This window comes from Ochotona curzoniae, unplaced genomic scaffold, assembly GCF_017591425.1.
Source record: "Ochotona curzoniae isolate NIBS_2020 unplaced genomic scaffold, NIBS_Ocur_1.0 scaffold_4701, whole genome shotgun sequence".
NCBI classification, from domain to species: Eukaryota; Metazoa; Chordata; class Mammalia; order Lagomorpha; family Ochotonidae; genus Ochotona; species Ochotona curzoniae.
In genome coordinates, this window is record NW_024467122.1 from 3,081,780 (window position 1) to 3,105,333 (window position 23,554).

The following is a 23,554-nucleotide window of genomic DNA, read 5'->3' on the forward strand; positions in this document are numbered from 1 at the left end:
ACATTTTATGATGATCAAATGAATGAGATGACAATATACAGCAGTCATTTGAAACTATTGAGTATTACTGTCAGCAAATTTCCTGTTTTCCTCTCTTTCTTCCTCTGTGTTTTACGTAATGTACTTCGCTTGAAATAGAGTTAACACTAAAATTGTGAATTACTGAAGGCAAATGACTATGTCACTGACGAGCCGTAAGAATAGAGTCAGGCATTCACTTCATGTCGAGCATACAGCAGATAAATACACATGGCATTCCACATATGTGTGCATGCACGCACACATCCTTGGGACTGCACTACTTGCTGAGAATTAATAATTTGATAAATTTTAAATTTGCTAGTATATCAACTTGTTATCTTCATGCGTGGCTTAAAGTCACTATCTCAACATGTTCAAGATCTTTCTGTAAATATCTTTCTGTAAATATCTTTCTTGCGAGAGATACTCCTATGCACTTGATTAATTTGGACTTACTTTAAATGGCACTGTTTCCCAGACTTCATATCCTGACTTTATATCCAATAATCTTGAAATCATAGTTATCTTGATTTTCATATGAAGATTACTGCTTTGGATATATTACTAGAGGAACTATTAGATAAACTCTGAAAAGATGTTTTTTATTGATTTCTCCACTCCTTAAGCCTTTCTCTGTGTTAGCTCCAGGTCCATGCTGAATAAAATCGGTGTTGGTGTCCACCTCTAGCCTCTGTTATCTCAAATGGAACGTGTTCAACATTTTTCATTTGAGGATTGTTAGAGAAGATGTTGTAAAGATACTTTGATTTTTTCAATTAAGAATGTTTCCATTAATTCCCTGTTTGTTGAGAGTTCTTGTCTTGAAATTGAGTTGAATTTTTCAAACTTTTTTTTGTACATCCCTTGAGATGGTCATATGTTCCTTGATTCTTTTTGGTTGATGTGCTGATCAACCTGAGTATTGAGGTGTTCAGCCCAGCTCACATTCCTGGGTAAATCCAACTTTGCCATATTATGCAATTGTTTTGTACTGTTGGATTTTGTTTGCTGTTTGGTGGCTTAGAATTTTTGTGGCTATAATCAGTAAGATTGTCTTATAATTTTCTGTTCTCGAAAAATTCCGTATCAGTAGAAGATGATTCTAACTTCACAACACAAGATTGGGTGAATTCTGCGTTTATTGTCTGGAAACCTTTGTGAAAGTCTGGTGTAATTACTTCTAGATTTCCTTTTATGGGGGAATTTTATGAAGTTTACTCCAGTTTATGTTTTTTGGGTTTTTTTGGTATTTCGATATTTCTTTTTATTATATTTTGACAATCTTTACATAGTTAATCAGGGTAAAAAGGTTCAAGGGCTACAGAGAAGTGGGTAAGACTAATGTTTTTTCCATATTGTTTCCTTCATGTTTAAAAGGGGAGTATGAAGGGAGAAGGCCCACCCAATTTCCCACCCTACCCACGTCCCGGATGTAGGGTATGCTCTGAAGTTCTTGCCCAAGTGGTTTTGATATTTCAACAGTTATGAATCGCTGCCAATCTTGCCACTCTAAGTTCTATGAGGTCCTTGAAGAATCCACTGATTGACATAGTCCATTGTAGCTGAGTTGGTTGGTTGACCTGTTCTGTCTTCTGTCTTATCTTGGTTATGGTTCTGAGTCCAGCATTTTGATTGGGGAGATCTCCAAAGAAACTTTGTCTCAGGTGTGCTCAAACCAGATTCTTGTATGTGCTAATAAGTACAGGGCCTGGCACAGTCCATCGCCTCGATCAGCTGGTGGTTACAATTGCTGGGTTGGTTCTGTTTTCACTCCCAACTTCCACTGGAACCAATGGGTGTTGCAGTCCAGCCTGGTTCTGCCCAGCACATACTTGTCCCTCGCATAAACCAGTGGGAGCTGCAGCCTAGTCAGAGCAACCCACACTAACCACCACCAGGCCCGCCCTCTATTCTGGTTTGCTAGTATGTGTATCAGTAATTCAGTCTGTCCCATTCCACCCCAGCGGCTGTCCTAGTTTTATGCCTTCCTGTGAAAGTGGTAACCCAAGAGGGATGAGCCCACTATTTCCCTCCCAGGCCTCTCCCACTCCCAGATTATGCACTCTCCAGATAGTTCTGTGGTTTGACTTGACAGAATTAGACTGCAGTGCCTGCTTCTGCCAGCTGATGCTGTGGCTAAGCCCAAACAACCCTCACCCACTCTAATTTTGTTTGCACCAGTAGGAATAATCAGCCCAGCCTGGCTTTTCCCTGATCTAGTCCACATGAGGCACACAGGTGTTGTAGCCCTGCTTAGTCTGGTCTGCCCCCATCCCAGCCCACACTCTCCTGCAGGAGTAGCTGTCCAGCAAAGGAACCCTCCCTTATTCCACTGCCGGCACTGCCCCCTTGTTCTCACGCTTACTGGTTGGGCGCTGTGGTCCCTTCCGGTACAGGCAACCTCACCTTGGCATTCCATATTGTGCACTAGTCTTTGTTGCGACCGAACCTGGCTCGACCCACACTGTTCTGGTGCTCAGTTTTGCCAGTGGATGACGTGGACAGATTCAGCCTGGTCTTCCCCCGACCCCTGCCAATTGTATGCCAGTGGGTAACTTTCCATGGCCTGTTCTGGGCTGTTTTCTATCATGTTTCTTGCACTTACCTGCCGGGTCTGTGTCCTGCCAGGGGAGTTGCCCAGGCTCCTCCATCAGAACCTCTCCCAATGCCAGGTTTTACGCTTATCAGTGGGTCCATGAGCCAGCCCTACTCAGTCCACCTCCTGTCCTAGCAGAAACAGTGGCTTTTCCTGACTGGCCTTCAACCCAAACTGGTTCTTGCTGTTGAATGTTTCAGCCCAGCCATGGCTTGTCCATACCCACATATGGCTCACACATGGCTCAGTAGGGGTTTGAGACCTTGCCTAGTCCATCACACATCTATCCCGGTCCTCCAGGACACCAGAGGGTGTTGGGGTCTGGCCCGGTTCGGTGCATCCAATCCCAGTCCACACTTGTGCCAAGGGAGACTACAACCATTTCCAGATCAGAACACAGCCCCCATTCTAGCCCATACACCCCTTGGTGGGAACCTCAACCTAGCTAGGGTTGTCCCCTTAGCTCCCCAGCCGGGCCTGTTCCCAGCCATAGATCACTTGCATGCCAGTGGTTACTCTGACTCAGCTTGGCACAGCCCTTCACCTGTCCCGACCCCTGCCTTAGACACTGTGTCTTAGTGTTCCTGGCTCATGAATACCAGTAGGTACAAGAGCCTAGCTTGGCATGACCTGTGCTCCATCTGGTTTCTAGTTTCGCTTGTGGGCTAAGGTTTGCTCAGTCCTGCCAGGTACACCCCGTTCCATTACCAATCCATACATTAGCCAGCCATTGGAGCTACTTTGCCCAGCTTGTCTGACCCCCAGGTCTGGACCACATGTTTATGTTTTGTGTTTTATGCATACACACACACACACACACACACACATATATATTTAAGCCTTTCTATTTGTTATCTCTCTTCGTATAAACGATAATTTTCAAGGTACTTTTCTTTAGATTTTCTGTGTTGGTATGAAGTGACTTATAAAATCCTCTTATTTAATATATTATGCATGCAATGTGCATATTTTATTTTATCTGATTTTTTTTGTCTTCAGAAGGAACCATTATTCTTAGTTACCTTTTTCATTAGCTATTACTTTTCCATTGCTTTTTGCTTTCTGCATTTTAAAATATTGATTCATTGCTATATTTGTAGCTGCTTATTAAGGAATATTAGAACACTTTGAGGTTTTCCCCTTTGCTTAAAGATGTGAAGCTCTGCATTTTCCTGTAGAAGCATCTGGGTATATAATATTGTCATTACCCATGAATGTACGAGCTGTTATCTAAGTGTATATGTGTTTCCTCCTTAGCGCAGAGGGGTTTGAGTTCCCAACCCATCGGGGGTGGTTTACACTTACCTTTCTGTTTAAGATTTCAGGTTTAGCTTTTCTGTGATCATAAACTTGTGACCCAAGAATGACCCACCTTGATGCCTTATGTCAGCTTAAAAGCGAGATTATTGGGCGTGTCGAGCTATGTGGGCTGATTACATTTGATTATTGTTTTCCAACCTCTTCCACATATCTTGATTTTTGTTTTTGGTTGGCTGTTTCTGTCTTACTGAAAGATACATGTTGTAACTTCCCACTGCAGTTATGGATTTGTCTGTTTCTCCCTGTGGTTTTGCTAGTTTTCTTTCCTTTAGTCTGGAGCCATGATCTTTTGGTTTTACATGTAAAGCTGTTACATAAATGGATGATTGATGTGTCTCTATCTACTGTTTTTAGTTATTTTTGCCTAAATACCTAAAGACATATTACTATAACTCTCCCATGTTTCATTCATTTCTTTCATTAGTTCCAAAGTCGCTTTGCGTACATTTTCCTTAAAGTCACAGTTTTTGTTGTATGTTGTCAGTGTGAAATTGTAAGTGGCTGCTTCTTTTCCAAGATTTAGATCTTTGGGTTTTATGGATCCTTTTTGTTCTCCCTTGGTTTCTGTTTATTCGGATATATGTTTCCTCTTTGCTAGCAGTTTTTTCCCTAAGGTTTTAGCTTCCACCTTACAGTGTACAGCTTAATGTACAACAGTCTCATATCATTTGCTTCTGCTGTCTCCTTTGTCAGTGCGGGCACCTCCTCGGTCTCCACTAGGACCCTGTCCTCCCTCCGGGGCAGTGTGCATAACGTACACCCCCCCCCGTCCTCCCTCCGGGGCAGTGTACATAACGTGCACTCTGCCTGTGCTCTCTCCGGGGCAGTGTGCATAACGTACACTCCCCCCCCGTCCTCCCTCCGGGGCAGTGTGCATAACGTACACTCCCCCCGTCCTCCCTGCAAGGCAGTGTGCATCACGTGCACTCCCCTGTCTCCCTCCGGGGCAGTGTGCATAATGTACACCACCCCTGTCCTCCCTCCGGGGCAGTGTGCATAACATACACTCCCCCCGTCCTCCCTGCAAGGCAGTGTGCATCACGTGCACTCCCCTTGTCTCCCTCCGGGGCAGTGTGCATAATGTACACCACCCCTGTCCTCCCTCCAGGGCAGTGTGCATAACGTGCACTTCCCTGTCTCCCTCCGGGGCAGTGTGCATAATGTACACCACCCCTGTCCTCCCTCCGGGGCAGTGTGCATAACGTACACTCCCCCGTCCTCCCTCCAGGGCAGTGTGCATAACGTGCACGCCCCGTGTTCTCCCTCCGGGGCAGTGTGCATAATGTACACTCCCCGTGTCCTCCCTCTGGGGCAGTTTGCATAACGTACACCCCCGTGTCCTCCCTCTGGGTCAGTGTGCATAACGTGCACGCCCCGTGTCCTCCCTCCTGGGCAGTGTGCATAACGTACACCCCCTGTGTCCTCCCTCCGGGGCAGTGTGCATAACGTGCACCCCCCGTCCTCCTTCCTGGGCAGTGTGCATAACGTGCACTCCCCCTGTCTCTCTCCGGGGCAGTGTGCATAACGTGCACTCCCCTTGTCTCCCTCCGGGGCAGTATGCATAATGTACACTCCCCGTATCCTCCCTCTGGGGCAGTGTGCATAACGTGTACTCCCCGTGTACTCCCTCTGGGTCAGTGTGCATAACGTACACTCTCCCGTCCTCCCTCTGGGGCAGTGTGCATAACGTGCACGCCCCGTGTTCTCCCTCCGGGGCAGTGTGCATCATGTGCACTCCCCTTGTCTCCCTCCGGGGCAGTGTGCATAATGTACACTCCCCGTGTCCTCCCTCTGGGGCAGTTTGCATAACGTACACCCCCGTGTCCTCCCTCTGGGTCAGTGTGCATAACGTGCACGCCCCGTGTCCTCCCTCCTGGGCAGTGTGCATAACGTACACCCCCTGTGTCCTCCCTCCGGGGCAGTGTGCATAACATGCACTCCCCTTGATGTTTTCTGTGACTTTTCTATGCTGTAAATGCCTTATGAGAATTTTCTTCAGAATATCTTACGCTAATCCAAGTTCTTCTGCCATATCTAACAAATTTGCAACATTAGTTATCCTAGTTTTGTTTTTTTCAGAGTTCTACTTGACTTATTTTCAAATATTCTTTATCATTACTCATTTACTCTTTATGGGTCACATCTTCAATTTCCATTTTTCAGATTTTTTTTTTTAAATTTTACTTTCATCATACCTTTCCTTAGGATCATGATTTTTCATCCCATCTTCCTTCTCCCCCAGGTTTTTTCAGTATTATAAGAATAGTATAGTCCTTCAAAACAGCAGCAATTCCATCACTCTTCTATGATGTTGTAGGTATAGTTGATTTAAAGTCCAGCATCCTGTTATCAAGGTATAGTGAATGGTCTGATTGGGAGTCCAACCTTTATTCATGTTCAGTGTATCTTCAGTTCACGCTATACCTGCCTCTATTATGCACTTCCTCTAGATAAATATATGTATATGCATGTTATATATATGTCCCTGGTTCGCTGCTGGTCGGGGGACATGGAATCATGAAATCTATACTGGGCTTGGTGCAACGTTCATTAAAATGTCATCCATGTATAAAATACGTATTATATATATTATAGTCAATTTACACTTATTATAACAGCAAACCAAGCCAATGAAATACAAGGCTTCCCATTATCCATAGTACCACTACCTCCCATCCCCTTATTCTGTTATAATGAAACGTACCAGTTACCATTTGGAACATGTCATCCACATTTTTAGTGGGGTGCATGCTCATTCATGCATCAACTTTATAACTATTGTGCATGAATGTATTGTTTTATTGATTTCCGAAGACTGGCTTTTTGGTATACGTAGCTTCATGCCCTCTCATTGGGGATGGGAGTGGGGTCATATGTCTATCCATGGCAGTTTTTAGGAGTGTGGGATTTACAGAGTATAATTAGACCATTATTTCATTAAATATTTTTAGATTCTTAATTATTTAAATATCTCTCCACAAGTCATATTGTGAATTTTTCCTTTTAAAGTGCCACATACCATCCCAGATCAGACATGCCAGCATTGTCTGCAGTGTCCCTGGGCAGGATAGCTGCCAGTTAATCTTGCCATGCAGAAGTGAGGCAGTGGGGGAGTCCATGTAACATTCCAACACATACTGTGAAAAGTTTCCCTGTTTGTCCTAGTTCAAGTTCTGCTGTGGAAGAAACAGAGTATTTGGGTCTATATAGCATAAAGGAAGTGTGTTTAAGTGGTTATTTGGCTGATGGTATCATAGCAGTGGACTGGGAGAGGCCAGTCTGGACGAAGCTAGAAAGCAAGAAGGAAAATAGAGAACATTTTACTGGAAACTTGCCCACAAAGCAACAACCTGGGAAAAAATGGTAAATCATATAAAAAGACTTTTCACTATCCAAAGAGATATGATAATCCACTCAGGGAAATTCAAACGAAACAGACCAAGAAAAAATTGACAGTAACAGATTTTACAACGTGTCAAGACACTGAACTACTTTACTGCACATTCCTATGCAGTAGTATTAGCAAAGTATATGGTATAGTTATTAATTCCATTTTACAGAGAGGAAATTATATTTTAATTGATTGATTTGATTTCCTGAAGTCACAGGGGAGAGCTTAGAGACAGAGCCTAGACTTGTTTATAATCCAATTTTCTTCAGCACTTTCTTAAATAGTAGCCTAAGGCAAGGAAATAAGCAAGAAATACTTGAGAATTCAAAATGACCAAACAAGTACATTTAAGGGTGTTCTAATTTACTGTTTGAGGAAATGAGAAATTAAAGACACATAGATTTATATCGTTCAACCTCTCAACAGGAAGAGACTATAATATTGAAAATGGTTTTAAGAAGATAAACAACATACTCTTACCGATGCAATGAGTTACATAAATTGGGAAATTGCTTTCAGCCTTAATTTGGTCATCTGTGAAATGGGGATAAAAACGTTTAGCTTGGCAGAAATACTGAGAACCTTACCCACAGATTTCAGGAGAAAGCATAGTGTCTAGCACACAGCAAATACTGAGTAGCTTTTACACACTTAAACCTCCACGATCCCTCCTGCCCCACACACACTCAGAAAAACAAAAGGCAGTTCAGCTCTTTGCGTTCTTAGCTTTCCACAAGTTTAAGCAAACAGTAGATACAATGAAAGGAGACAGGAGCTGCATTAAAATAATGGATGATAAAATCACGTGTGTGTGCTGTGATTGGTGGAGTGATGGTTTGGTAGTCAAAAACTCCTTCACCCAATTCTAGGAAATATTAGCTTCCTGGGATAAATGGGTCTGAAAGTTGTAAAACATGTTATCAACCACAGGAACTCCAAAACTCTGTAATAGCGTACTCCCCTTTTCCCAATACTTGGCAGCACATGATCCATTCATTGGAAGGCAAATACTGACTTGGAAGTGACGCCAGGTTGATGATATGCAGACTACTCTGAGACACTCGTCTCCAGGAAGGGAACAGCTCGTGCTCACACAGGTTGAATCGTCTTAGTCGCCGGCCTTATGGCCATCTCTTCAGCAGGATCTGCCCGGGCCTCCACTGGCTTTGTTAGGTTTAGCTAAAAGATTTAAAGCAGCTTTTCTAGCAGACATTTTTATTATCTAATACTGGCCATGAAATACACGTGATAGAATAACTCTAGGTGGTTGTTGAGCAGCAGAGAAAATGACATGCATGTGGTTTGTCTACAGCACGTTTAACTGGACGGTCCCGTTCCTCTCGCTGCTGGCCTGTTTGGTGCTGGCAGGGGCCACCATCAGTTTGTACTTCATCCCACTGCGGTACATCATTTTAATCTGGGGTAAGTTCAGCATGGCCCTTTTGCTAGCGATCGGTTTCAGGTAAGAAGCAATTACTCATTTTTAAAGTATGGCTATAAACTCAAAGTGTGCTCTTGTTGGCAATTAAGCTTGAGATTAAGGAAAGTGTTTGGGGAACAAAGCTTCCAGGACTCCCTGTAAAGGCCAGTTTCATGAATGAACAGTCCACATATTTATAGGCTTCTTGCATAATTGTGATCAAATAAAAATGGGATTGTGTATGCCATTTCCCTTTGGCTTTCGCTAGTCATAAATTCCCTCTAATAATATATTGCTGTGGCCCAGCAACTTTCCGGAAACAGTGTTGTTCCAGTGGTGAACAAACACCTGCCTCTTACCCTTTCTATTATGAAAAAGTAGACATGGCCACTGGCAGGCTGCTCCTGACACTTCATCTCTCCTGGAAGAAAAAAGTAACCTAACCCCATAGTTAAACCCACAAGCAGTGGGGAGACATGAGGAGACATTCTGTGACTTTCTAAGTAGCGCCTGAAAGGAGAGGAAGTGATTATTTACCAGGGGAAAATGGTGCATCTATAAAATTCAGCTGCATTTAAGCAGAAACCAAAAATGGCAAACTTGAAATAAATTTCACAACTTGATTTAATGCTCAAGCCAGCAACTGGGCCAAAGGCGAGCAGCTTTGTGAATATTTGTGTCTGTGGCTGGGTGGGCTCTTGGTTGACACAGAGAGTGTTGTGCATCCCTTGGTGTTGGGAGGAGCCGGCAGGGCAGACCTGCTACAGCTGCCGTGGAGAGCGTCTCCAGCAGTGCTTGCCCTGTGCTGCAGTGCTGGAGCGAGTCAGTAAGAGTGCAGCACATGGAGAGATGCATGTACCTTCAACCACAGTCTATGAGCCTGCAGATGCTGTATCAGAGCCACAGCCTTTCTAGAACCATTTAAAGATAGACCCCTGCTCCGAAGGCAAGCCAAACCAAACATAGGCATTTACAGACAGGGAAAGGGATTCATCCTTAAAGCAGAGACGCAGCATTAGGTGTTCAGCTTGACAGGTAAGCAGCCAGCTGGGACACCCACAATAGGTGTGGCTGGGTTTGAGTTTCGGCTCTGCTCCTTATTCTTGCATCCTATGAGGCAGCAGCCTATGGCTCAAGGACTTGGGATTCAGTTGGCCATGTGAGCAACATAGCTTGACTTCTCAGCTGCCAGCTACAACCTGGTCCAGTGCCAGCTGCTATAGGCATTTAGGGAGTAACCCAGTGGCTGGAAAATGTGTTTTTCCTCTCCTTATCCCTGTCTATTTTTTTCTATCACTGCTTCCTAAATAAAAAAATTAGAGGCATTATCTGATTTTTTGAGAGAGTATACAATTCTCTAAGTTGTTTAGAATGTGAGAATCTTGTATAACTTAGCCTCTGTCTTGAAGGCCAGTCTAAGAAAGGAAACATTAGATATAATAATTCTCATTGTTGAGGAAGGCCTGCTCATACCCAGGCTCAACTGTACTTCGTGTGCTTGTTCAGTTCGCAACCATTCTGAGTTTTATTCCTTGGGAAATACCATGGGGCTCCTCGACGTCTGGAGACTGAATACTATATTCTAAATGCCATCTGTGAGGGCATTGGAGAACATCCCCTTTTCAGTTAGCTTTCTCATTGTTTCCACATCTACTTACTGCTGACATTCAGCACAGAATTGTTGTGGAACCCTGACGAGAATGTTATTCAGGCTTACACCGCTCTGGTGTTTTGTTGCTTTTCGAGTCTGTGTGAGTTGAATGGCGTGGCCGGCAGTGAAGCACTGTTGTTCGTTGATGTCTTCAGCATCCTGATGCTGTGCTTCGCTCCTGTGCACTTGGCCCTCCGTAGGGAGGGCTCACCATGAACTATTCTGAGCACCACTGTGGGGATTCTGATGCCTGCCTTGTTCTGTTTACGCAAATCACTTTGATATCCTCCAAGATCATGCCTGCTTTCCAACAACTTTCTAATGGAACATTGCTTTAATTATTTTCCAATGTGTGGATGAAATTATTAGCCAGTATGGAGTTTATTGAGATCTCCTGGGCCAATAGTAGTCCTTTGAGCTCTACTCTCTCTGTAGAACCCCTAGCTCCACCTGTTGGCTCTGTGGTTTTGTGTTCTAGAGCAGAGCTCACGGTTTACTCATGAGTTGATATAGAGAGTGAGTCAGAAGCCCTGATAATCAGCATGCAGTCCGTTGACTCTACTCATCACGCAGGCACCGCCATGCCACCCTGGAATGTTCTCGCAGGCTGTTGGGGCTTGTTCTTTCCTGGACAAGTTAGCCGGTAGTAATGAGAACTTAGTGTTTAACCATCTGTGTGTAAACTTTCCCATGCACAAGAAACATTTCTGTGTGTAAAAAACTTAGGAGGAACACTACAAGGCTAGTAATTAGAGACTTGACTTTGTTTCTTATTCATTTTCATTGAGTCATAGAAAGGATGAGAAAGAGCCTAACACTTTTGTACAATGCTTTTAGTCCCTTGGAAGAAAATATCCAAACCCTCAAATACTAGGATTATAGCATGTGGTTCCTTTTTTATCGACTATCAGAACCACTTGAGACAAGCACATAACAATAGCCTTGTTTCATAATTTATATGGAGACTATCATGGGCTCACCAAATTTATTGCTCACAGTTTGTTGAAAATGGAATAAAAAATGTGAAAAAATATTTTGAAATTGATGAGGTTGTGTTTCCATAATGTGCATGCTCATGAATGCCTTAGTGATCTCTCCTAAGACTCCAAGGAGGCACTTTGTTTTCTATAGTTGCCAGTGTAGCTGGATCCTGGGTCAATAACGAGGAGTTATAAGTATTGCAGTATGAATGCCCTGTAACCCTAACACCTGTGCTCTACAGACACCACATGTACTTGGAGCAACATCTCCTCTGTGTGGGGATGTGATTTTTAATGTTTAAGTGAAAGATAAACTTGGAGAGGGATGACTGGACTTTTCTTTAGAGGACAGTATCTATGGGAGTTCCTTTACTTGGTTGATGCACAGATGACCAGAAGGCAGATCATTTTCAGGATTAGGTCTTATGTGGGTTTCTTCCCCTTTGAGGAGTTTCCCACATTCCTTCTGTGCTTTATCTCATCTTTTTCAAATCCAGGTATATATGTAAACCCCCAGTTAAATTTGAATCTTTTAACGTAAAATGCACTGTGACTGTCTTAAACATTGGGTAGCACAGTGTCTTGTACATCGGGGGAACTCGGGGTCGGGAGAAGGAGCAAACAAAAGTTTGCCCACCCTAAGTAAGTAACCTCTACTGTTTGCAGTCGGTTCTATGGATCAGACCCTCTCCTCTGAAGTATAGTATTTCTCAGGGCTATTCTGAAATGTGTAAATATGTAAAACAGCTACATCGTTTTCCATATCTCTTGGCTTTTTCCAAGAAACTCTGTGATGGAATGGCAGACTCATGCCACCCCACTGCTGCCTTTACTCTGTGATGTGAGAAGTTAATTGATCGTCTTTCTCCAGTGTTAGTCTTTAAGATGTAGACCCACTTGATGTTTGTTCCCTCTCTGCCACTCTAGCACATATACTTTCCTTTTCAATCTAAAGGTATCTTGAGTATGCGACGTATGCGACGGGACGAAGCCACACTTCCACTTTATCTGTGTGATCAGCTGCCCTGTAGTGCACAGCCTCTTCTGCTTCAATCAGCATCTTTGTCTTTTTGATTTGTGCACAGTTACAGATGTGATGGTAGCCTGCTACATTGTAATGGGATTTTATTTTCTGGAACCTTCTGCACATATCACCCAGCATGACTTTCTTGTCAACCCAGAAAACCATATAGAAGAAGTCTTTACTTTTGAAGAATTTCAAACATAATAAATGTGAATCTCGGGGGTTTCCTGACATCACAACACACAGGATTTCAGAACTAGAGTCTAGGTATCCTGTACCATGCCTCTTGCCATCTTGCTCCACAGTCCCTTGTAGATGACCAAGGAGTCTGTTTTCCATTTGTCACTTGAATTCACACACTAGAAAATGTGGTGGAATTCCAGAAAGGTATGAGCTTGAGGCGCATGAGGAAGTAAGGTGTGCTTGTGAAGCATGTCATCTGATTGCCTTGTAATTTTTATCCCAAGTTTTTTTTCAAATCCAGAAAGTCTCTGTGCATCGTGGCCCAGTGCTGCCCTGGCTGGTGCAGGTCTATAATCTTCTCTGCAACGGCACATGCAGTGTTTTGATGGGCTCCGATATTATCCCTGCCTTGCTGTTCATTGTAAAGGCTCCAGATGCGCGCACTGTATATAATTAACAATAGAAGATATATCTTTTCTCAATACGTCTTTGTCTCCCTTCATCATTTTGCCTTGTCTGTTTTCTTTTGCCAAAAAGCCCATGCTACAATTAAATGTCTTTAGAATAACACAGTGAGAGTATTTTAGTTTAAAGGAAGGCTGGGGAAAATTTTAGCTAGAAACGTGAAGCTTGCTGCGGGGGTGGAGGGAAGAAAGGCAGAGTGCAGCTTTGACTCCTGCACATGGAGATCATTTGCTAAACCTTCCACAGCCCAACCACCATGCCACCATTTACTCCTGAACAATGGCTAGCTCCCATTTGCAAAGCAGATGTAAATCTGACCCTCTAAAGACATGCCTAGAGGTTGGCATTGTGTCAGGTACAATGCCATGCAGGAAGTCCAGTCTTTGGATGAAAGCAAAGTAACATTTAATGAAGGAGGAAAAACATCAAGCCTTTTGTGCGTTGGGGACTGTTGAACTTGACTTCTGCTTGGGAGCCATTCAGAGCACAAGGAAGCTAAGAATCCATTCAGCCTCATCAGGACTGACAGGCCTTCAGATAGGATTCTTGTTAAACAAGCACCCCGTGGCAAAACTTCAGAGGCCACCTAGTCGTTCTGCTTCTAAAACTGAATGTGAAAAAAGGCTTGACATTTGGTGAAAGGCTCCAGCTCACGGGCTCTGGATGAGGGCAGAGCCGCTCTGAGGAGCAAAGTGAGACGGTGGTTGAGAGAACCCGGCTATACAGAGAACACTAAGGGGAGAGTATGTTTGGGCCTGCGAGGAGCTCGAAGTGCAGGTGCCAGAGACGAATGCCCTACCATCTACACATGATAACCACCAGGGCCCCTTCTAATTGCCACCATCCTTGTCCCTTAAAGTCGCATGGACTCCAACGCACAGGCAAAACCACGTGTCCGTGTTGCGACCCATAAATTAAGTTAGCAACCATCGTAAGGTAATTTCCCAATAATAACTTTTCACAGTCTCCTGCAGCTTCAAAGTGCAATCAACATGTCAAGTTCTGTTCGGCAGCGGGAGAAGAGAAACCTGTGAAAATGAATTGGAGGTGGGGCTGGGGGAGATGGCTGCAGCTCCCTTGTGACAACAGAAACAACTGCTACCCTCCCCCTCCTGCAGCTACCCTGGGCCCAGAGACTCCAAGCAGGGGCTTGTTGGGGCTAATGAAGGCCTTTTCCCAGCTGGGACCTTTGTTTTCATAGCCGAGGAGGCTGTTAATCAGCGTCTTCCAAAAGAAACCAGCACACTGCCCAGTTTCGTTGCATGCTCTGCCTCCCCGCTGCTGGGATTGTAATGGGATTTTCACAGCTGAAGAAGGCAGAGTCCCTTTGCCACAGTCCCCTTCCTCCCATCAGGAAAAAGCATTCGTGAATGATTCCGCATGACAGCAACATGTGCAGGACTTGAGGTCTAGGGATTGTTTTCACACTAATTGTTACTTGTGAACATCCACCTCTCCTAGTCAGGTTCGCTTTTAAAGAGATAGGTAGGTAGGTAGGTAGATAAAAATATATATAACGAGCAAAGACACTGATGCCTTTTTTTTTAACTTCAGGCATAAACAAATTTACTAAGAAGCTTCGAAATCCCTATTCTATCGACAATAACGAGCTACTAGACTTCCTCTCCAGGGTACCCTCTGATGTTCAAAAGGTACGTAATGAATGGTCACCACCAGCAGGGATCTCCACCCGCAAGTCTGCCAAAGCAGAGGCCCAGGCACACAGGCTGTGTGGGTCTGAGCGACTGAGATAAGGAATCAGAAAGTCCTTAAAGAGGCCTTGTTTGCAGAGAGGTGGCAGGAAAACCCTTGTCCAAAACAGCAGATGATTGCGGAAAATTTTCCTGAAAAAGAGCTACTTAAGAACACTCTGGAATTCATTGTGTAGCTGCCATGCCCCAGGGCTGGTCCCCTTTTTGATAGCTCACCTCGCCAGAGAAGGTGAGAGTGGCTCAGGCAGACCCCTCCCGTGGCATCCAAAGAGGGTGAGTGGCTCAGGCAGAACCCTCCCGTGGCATCCAAAGAGGGTGAGTGGCTCAGGCAGAACCCTCCCGTGGCATCCAAAGCTCGGGAGAGTGCTGCTCATTTGCCCGCTCTTCTGAATGCCAAGCAAATTGCCGGGGTGTGCAGATGAGGAGGATTATTCCCCTCGTTGCTCCTTTCCTTGGTTATCTCCTGGGCCTTTCCCTCCTGTCCCCATCCCCTCTGAGGTCAGAGCCCCCGCTTCCTGGGACACACGGGCAGAGAGAGCATGAAATGCACTTGAGATCCGTGAGACGTATACTCACAGGGATCCTGTGGACCAGCACTGTCCTGCTTCTGTGGCTGCAGAGATTAACAAGGTCATTCTACAGAGTCCTGCGGGCCGGCATGGCGGGCCGGCCTGGTCCATGCCCTGTGGATCTGTCTGCTCATCCACCCAGAGACTGGAGGGCAGGCAATGACTTCTTCAATGGGCAGTAGAGATCATGGAATGGGTGATGGGGAGGCCGTAGCATGTGACATCAACAAGATGATCTTAGATGCCATCCTGTGTTACCTGAATCTCAAACCTCCTCTTCGGGCCACTGTAATGTGATCGGTTCCCAGCAGCTTGAGGGGAGCAGGGATGCAGCTCCAAATGCTCGAGGTTTCTTTTTCTAATGCCCCACATTCTAGAGATTAAAGTGAATTCTGTGATGCTATTTTTATTTAACCTTCATTTTATTATATGATGAACTATGGGAAAATAAAACATTTCTAGGAAGAAGAAATTCCTCTTTAACATTTATACCTTGTAAATAAAAATATGCTAACTGCCTCTCTTGGCATGGAGGATGTGCACGTTTGTCATTTTCTGCTTCCCTACAGACCATACTGAAACTCAGAAAGAAACGGTACCTTCATGATTTATCTAATTTTCACTAAGTTTAGCCTAATTTATGTGATTGGCCGTGGTTTCCTTGGAGTGTTAGATACACATGCTGAGAGAAGTGAGCACATGTGATCTGCAACGTGATATTTTAAATGAAGCCGTTCTGTGCTCAGCCTATCAGGAGCAATGCTTTTGCAGTGTGCCATCCCTTGGGTTGCTGTGTGAGTTCGTGCTGTATCCATGCAGAGTCCCGAGGACTCTGCCCCATCCAGGCCCAGCCCTCGCAGGAGTCATGCAGTTGGAGTTGGCGTGAGCACAAAGGCACTCCACACGAGAGAGCTGGAGGAAGAGGTGCAGCACGCTGGGAAGGTCCTCCATGTGTCGCCCCAGGCAGCGTGCAGCAATTCAGGGGCGCGTCCCGGGGGACTCCCTGAGGACCCGTGATGATCGCAGATGTCTCAGCTGTCACATTGCAAATGAAATTAATTTTTAGGAGACATCTATATAAGTCTGAGGCCCAAGACCAATTCCAGCATGTTTTTTTTTCCTTTCAGAGGAAAATAAATGCATGCAATTTTCTGAGATTATTTTTTCTGAAGATTTTAGATATTTTTTAAAATGAGTAACTCTCAATGAGTTGCTGTATCATATGCTAAGATAAACATTCCCCAGAGGCAGTTACTAAGCTGACTTACGACTGGAAACGGGCACTCGCAAAACTAAGATCCTCCAGCAGTGCCCAGAACAGGTAGAAACCCATGCATCTCATTAGGAAAATCTGCTTCTAATATTTTGGTTTCAAGAAATGATGCATGACTTCTCAAATCCTTCCTGCAATTAATCCCTCCCTGTTCCTGTGTTTAGAGAATGATTCATTACCTTCAGACCTTCCTTCCTTTGCCTGGCCTTGTCCTTGGGGAGCCATTAACACACACTGTGGTGAGCTAGGGTTACCCAGCTGCCAGCCTCCCGTCTGTTTGTTTTCACAGGTGCAGTACGCAGAACTGAAGCTCTGTAGCAGCCACAGCCCCGTTCGCAAGAAGCGCAGCGCTCTCTAGGATGCATGCTGCGTGGACCCCCGCTCCAGGGCGTGCCACAGCTGTTCTGATGGTACCAGGAACGTGTGGCATGAGTAGCGTTCTGTTCTCTCTCGTTCTTCACCCACACAGATGCACACATGTGCACAGTCGTGTGTGTCCTACCTGCAGTTGAGGGTCAGCCTGGCAAAAGCAAATGATCCGAAGACTGTGAAAGGCTAATACTCATTCTGAATCGGAAGGCAAACAAGACCGACATGGGTTGGAACGCTTCTCCTGAACACAGCAAGGAGACCCCGTGGGTTGAGGGAGACAATCCACTCATTTTCTCACTTCCAAAATATTTTCATTCCGATGCCGCTGCGTGCACTCCACACCCTTCATCCTTTCATACTACTGTTCCCCCAAGTTTCTTTTATGCTTATGTCTTGATAATCATCATTTGTATAAATAATGTGTTATAAAAAGACCTTTTCCTAATGACAAGCAGGAGCCTCACTATTTAGGAGCCTTTCAGCCATGGTTCGTAAGGGCAAGCATGTCAGGTTCCCGCGACCAGTATGTGACGGACACCGGGCTGGCAATGGGCTGAGTCTCCTGGGAGACTCCAGATCCCTCCTTCCGAGAGGGAGGAGTTTAGGAAAGTAAACTCTTGCCTTAAAACATCATGTCTTCCAACTTGATAATGTCCTCAGTAAAATGTCAACATACAGCTTCGACACGGCAGTAGACATGGCGTGGACAATCAGTGAATTCTGAGAGGATTTAGAAAGATAAAGAGCTGGAGAGCAAGAGACTGATACATGAGCTGCTTACCTAATTACCATTTCATTCTTCTGGATATTTTCAACAGAAAGTCAAAATATTTGTGCTGTCCGAACTCATCCCTGTAACTCTGAGGAACAAGATAAGCGACATACCGTAAGAAGTCTGAACCCTGCCCCTAAGACGCTGTCCCCGTGTCTGCCCCAGCAGCATTTAGCTCCTGCAGACCCACACTTCCGGGACTGGCATACTCTGCCAAACCAGAGTCCTGAGGCTGTGCAAATACCTTTCTGTGCAAATGGTATTTAAGTTGTAAAGACTCTATTTTATTGTCACATACTTTGTGCAGTTTTATGTATTGTGTGTGTGTATATATATATATGCATTTAAAGAAATCTTGAAATAATGTAATTTAACAGTAAATTTATTATGTATTTTGTCTCTGGGTTGTCATGTAATAATCTTCAAACGAAATGTTTATGAAGAATGCCAAAGAGTCTAAACCTTATCGTCCTGTGTCTGTTTTTCTTCATCCTGTATCTTTCCGGGCTGAATCAGTCTGCATGAGTTCATTTACTTCAACTTAATGAAGCTGGCTGGGAAAGAGCTTCACAAAAATTATAAAAGCTCCAGTAAATCTCTTAGTTGTCCATACAATAGATCCGCAAGAAGCCCCTTTGTTAGAGAAGTTACTCAGTCTTCTGTGTAAACAATGCCTCATTGTCTAGCTCCTAACCATCACCCAGTTCATCACAGTCTGTCATTTGGTAACGACTTAAGTCAGATGTTTTAAACAGACCTGTGAGATCGGATCACTCATTTGAATGAAAACTGTGAGCAGCAAAACAACCCCTTATTTATTTAAAAGTGCGACTAATACTTCATTGTTGTTCTTTTGCTATAGAATTTCAAAATGAAATAATTTGCCCCAAAAAGAAGGCATCGTGACTGAGACTGATTTTCTCCGGACCCTGGCAGGAGTGCCCAGTGCCTTGGTTGGGGCACACTGCAGCAGGAGTGCCCAGTGCCTTGGTTGGGGCACACTGCAGCAGGAGTGCCCAGTGCCCCGGTTGGGGCACACTGCAGCAGGAGTGCCTCCATGTAGTACACAGCACTCAGAAATGACAACCCGCTGATTAGGTCCACACTGGATCTGGAAAACAGTGTTGTGGGTGAGATATTAAGGTTGATAGCAACGCGGTGCTCAGCCTCTGTCTTCAGAGAGAGGATTATTTCAGAGCCCTGCGGCGGATGCCTGAGACCTCACCGTGTTAAATCCTGTACATTAATGCCTTTTGCCTGTGAACCAAGTACTAGCCACACACTATGACCATGATTTTTGCAGTTTGAGGTACCACAACAAAACTAGCTTTATTTTTTCCCCTTTGTCACCATCTCATGGATAGAAGATTCATTCTTACCAAAGTCTTTAGCAACTTCCCCCATTTTGCTTACTGAGGTACAGAACACCACAGAACACCCAAACGGGACATTTTTGGCTTCTCTGATGTGTCGAACGAGCAGCTTCACCATGCTGCAGCCACAGGACCCTGAAGAAAGGGTGACTGAACACAAACTAGGATTGGTTTGCTAACATGCCAAGTGGCTCCAAGGTGGCACATGCAGCCTGAGCCACTGGACACAGGGACGGCTCAAGCCAGGGAAGCAGGCACGGACTTCAGACTCACTAGCATGGTATCATCCAACGCAGGAGCCACGGTTGGGATTTCCAGTTGTGTATTTTTGGACCTTGTTAAGAACAGCTCTAACCATGGAAAAATGAAATAGTAAGATAGGACTATTATTAGAAGATCAGAGATTATAGAATACTTAAGTTATAGATGCATGTTCTGTGTGTTCTTAGCATGTTGGTTAAAGGTCATTTGAAACACTGCTTTCTAACCAAGCCCTCATTCTCTGCTTGAGCCTCATGGACCCGTTTCTAGTCTAGGCTGGACGTCCTGCAAGTGTGCGCCCAGCAGGTCCCGTTTCTAGTCTAGGCTGGACGTCCTGCAAGTGTGTGCTCAGCAGGTCCCGTTTCTAGTCTAGCCTGGACGTCCTGCAAGTGTGCGCCCAGCAGGTCCCGTTTCTAGTCTAGGCTGGACGTCCTGCAAGTGTGTGCTCAGCAGGTCCCGTTTCTAGTCTAGGCTGGACGTCCTGCAAGTGTGCGCCCAGCAGGTCCCGTTTCTAGTCTAGGCTGGACGTCCTGCAAGTGTGCGCCCAGCAGGTCCCGTTTCTAGTCTAGGCTGGACGTCCTGCAAGTGTGCGCTCAGCAGGTCCCGTTTCTAGTCTAGGCTGGACGTCCTGCAAGTGTGCGCCCAGCAGGTCCCGTTTCTAGTCTAGACTGGACGTCCTGCAAGTGTGCGCTCAGCAGGTCCCGTTTCTAGTCTAGGCTGGACGTCCTGCAAGTGTGTGTGCTCAGCAGGTCCTAAACTCCATGCTCCTCTCATTGTAATCGCCCCGTTACTCGCTCCTGGCTTCTTCACTTTTCTTCCCAGCACTGGCAGGAAGCCCTCCTTTCTGTTCCTCATGCTCTTTCCTGATCTCCACGCCTTGACATCTGATAGGCTCAGTGTTGACCTATGTCCTGTGCTGCTTTTATGAATGCCAACACCAAAATTAATGGTCCTGTAACCCGCTCCCCCCAGTCATGCCGGTGTTGTCCACAACAGCCAACAACAGGCTAAGCCACATTCATGCTATCCTTTTACTTAGAAGAATGACTTCTGAATGCCTTAACGTATTTTATTCTTCTTCAAAACTTGCATAAGTTTCCTGTCACAAAAATGCTTTCTTGTCCTATGGCCTGATAAAAGCCCACTTTTATTGCATCCTCACATCTAATATGCCTACGTCACTCTGTATTATGCTATAACTGAATACCACAGACTAGATAATTTATACAAAAGCAGAGTTTGGGGCCGGTGTAATGATGTTAACCTGCTAGCTGTGATGGTGTTATCCAAGATCAGAGAGCCCAGATGCTCTGCTTCCAGCCCGGTGTTCAGCTAGTGTATCTGGAAAAGCAGCAGGTGACCCAGTTGCGTGGTACCCTGTTAACCCTGTGGAGACCCGGATGGAGGTCCAAGCGCCTGTCTTCTGCCTCTCCTGGCTCTGGCTGTTAGGGAGTGAAGCAGCGGATGGGAAGCTTCTCTCTGCCTCTTCCTCTCTGGCACATCTTCAAATAAAATAAATCTTTTTAATGTCTGGTTTAGCTCTTAGTTTATGGCCCCAGCTTCTGCTTGTCATCTGGCCAGGACTTCCAATTAGGTCATGACATGGTGAAGGCCATCCCATGGTGAGACAGAACAAATGCATTAACTCCCATCTTGCTTCTTCCTGGAAAGCCACATCACATCTATGAAGTCTCCTCTCTCTTATCTTTGATTACGTCTCACAAGTCCTGTGTCTAAATACAATTAATACATGATTTGGGGCTACATGATGTGTTTTCCAACATGCACATTCTGGGGAGCATATAACTTTTCTTGCGTCTGTCACATTCCTGTGTCTGCCACATTGTACCATAAGTCTGGATTATCAAAGTCCTTTTCTGCTGATGCCGTTTGCTGGATATTACGTCCTAGCTAGCACTGGATGGATACTTGGGAATCTGTTTTTAATGGGCAGAGCCACAGATAATATTCTTTGCTTTTTCATGTTCTGTGAAAACAATGGCTGACCTGGATAAAGTTGCAAGGCTTGCCCTAAATATTATTTTGTTAAGTGCAAATAGTATTTTTATGATATTATTTCAATCACAATCCCTGTCTATGCACTTATCAACTTTTAAATACTATTTTATTTGGAGTATTCCTTTATTCAGTCAAATAAAAGTTTGTGGGTGGTAACACTTTAAAAAACTTTATTTGTATCCTTTTAACAAATATATATTGAACAATGATATGCTTGAACAGGATAGAGTACATTTCCTTAGAAGAGTTGGGTGCTAAACAGGTAAATGTATGCAATGGTGTGCCACCTGCAGATTCCATCTCAAGGGAGATGGTTCCAGCCTCAGTGGATATACTACCAAGTGTGAATTCTCATCCCAGCGTTTTAAACCAGTTGCGGTATTGCTGATAAATGAATGATATTCTAGACTCTCAATAAATACTCAAAAAAAGAAGCAATGACAGTGAGATCGGGAGATGGTTATGGAGTAATGTGAATAAGATACAATAGTCACTTTATTATGGGATGGGGTAGAGCCGTCCAAGATGGATTCGCAGCAGTTATTGAAGCTCAAATGGATAATCACATTTCATAGGCGTTCTATCTTGAGCGATAGGGAGGGAGATTTGCCTTTCTCTGAAGAGAACTAATGAAGCAGCCATGAGAAAAACTTCACGAGCTGGTTGTCCTGCTTAATCTGTGATGTATAAAAAGGGTGTTAAAGAGACTCAGACATTGTAGTTGAGAGATACACACTTAAAGGCAAGATTGCACTGAAAAATGGCATCTTATTAGATACAGAAAAAGCAGTTGCTAAAACACATTTCATGGTTTAAAAAATTCACCAAATTGAGTGTAGAAGATTTCTCAACACCATCAAAGAAATGTATGAGAAACACACAGGCAACATCGTACTAAATGGAGAAAATTTGGAGTGTCTCCACTTAGATCCAGAGCAACAGAAAGATGCCCACTGTCACCATTACTAGTCAATAATGGTTTGAAATTTTAGGTAAGAAAGAAGAAATATAAGTAATTCAAATAGGAAATGAAAAAGTCAGTTTATCCTTGTGTGCAAATGACTGGATTCTAAATCTAGAGGAGCCAAAAACATTCAACCAAGAGAATAACAGAATATATAAGACAGTTTGGCAAAGTTGCAGGATATAAAATCAACACAACAGATCAACAGATTTTGTGTACATAAGCCGTGCCATGGAAACACTAGTAAAAAATCAGACGATTCATAAGAGCCCTGAAGTTATAAATACCTTAGAATAAATCAAAGATGTGTAATAGCTCTATGAAGAAAGTTACAAAACATTAATAGGAGATGTCACAAATATGGGGAAAAATCCAAATTCATGCATTTGAGAATTATGAAAATATTCATAATACCTAAAATAAACTGCAAATTTAATGTGATACCAACAAAACATCAATTATTTTCATCACCGTTCTAAAAGATACTAAAATTTATATTGAAATGCAAGTGATCCTGGAAGGAAAAAGTCTTAAAGCAAAGGTGAAGGCATCATAGTACCAAATTCAGAACATTTTACATGGTGTTTAAAACAGCCTGACACTGCACAAAAACGTGTGGACCAATGGAGCACATTGGAAATGCTAGAAACAAATCCATGTAGCTGCAACAATCTGATCTTTGGCAAAGGAGCAAAAATCACTTCCTGGAAAAATGAAGTGTCTCCTCAACAAATGACATTTGGGGAATTTGGATCTGCTCGTGCATGAGAAACTGCACGTCTATGTTTTATGCTGCAGTCTAATAAAATCAGTGGATTAATGATCTGAATTCATAATCTGAAAAAAATCAAAATCTGCAAATTAGTAAAGTAAAACAGTACAGGATAGTGACATAGGAAAGGATTTCTTGGTTGAAACTCCAGAAGTACATTCAACAATGGAAAAAAATCAGACACATGGAATTACATGAAGCTAAAATAATCTGAACAGCAAGGGAAATATTAAACTGCATGAAAAGGCAAGGGGGAAAATGTTTGAAAAGTACGCATTCAATAAGGATTCATACAAAATAAAAGGGGCTAGCAAAATTCAACATCAATATGAACCATCTGTTAGGTATGAATATGAGCAGGCATTTTAAAAGGATGAAATATAAAATGCTAGCAGATACATGAAAAAAAAGTTCAG

The 23,554-nt window shown here is 44.0% G+C and overlaps 1 protein-coding gene across 4 annotated transcripts in view; it reads left to right on the plus strand.

The window, feature by feature from the left end:
* Positions 1-18,215, plus strand: part of MCTP2 (multiple C2 and transmembrane domain containing 2) — a 196,885-nt gene extending 178,670 nt beyond the window's left edge. For 3 of the 4 annotated variants that reach the window (XM_040969070.1, XM_040969071.1, XM_040969073.1), the window contains 2 exons: positions 8,641-8,750; positions 14,606-15,027. In XM_040969070.1, the coding sequence (XP_040825004.1) occupies positions 8,641-8,750; positions 14,606-14,805 (310 nt within the window). In that variant the 3' untranslated portion in view covers positions 14,806-15,027. Of the gene's footprint in view, positions 1-8,640; positions 8,751-14,605; positions 15,028-16,894 lie in introns of those variants that run through there. The other variant, XM_040969072.1, reaches the window with a different exon arrangement.
* The last annotated feature ends 5,339 nt before the right edge of the window (positions 18,216-23,554 follow it).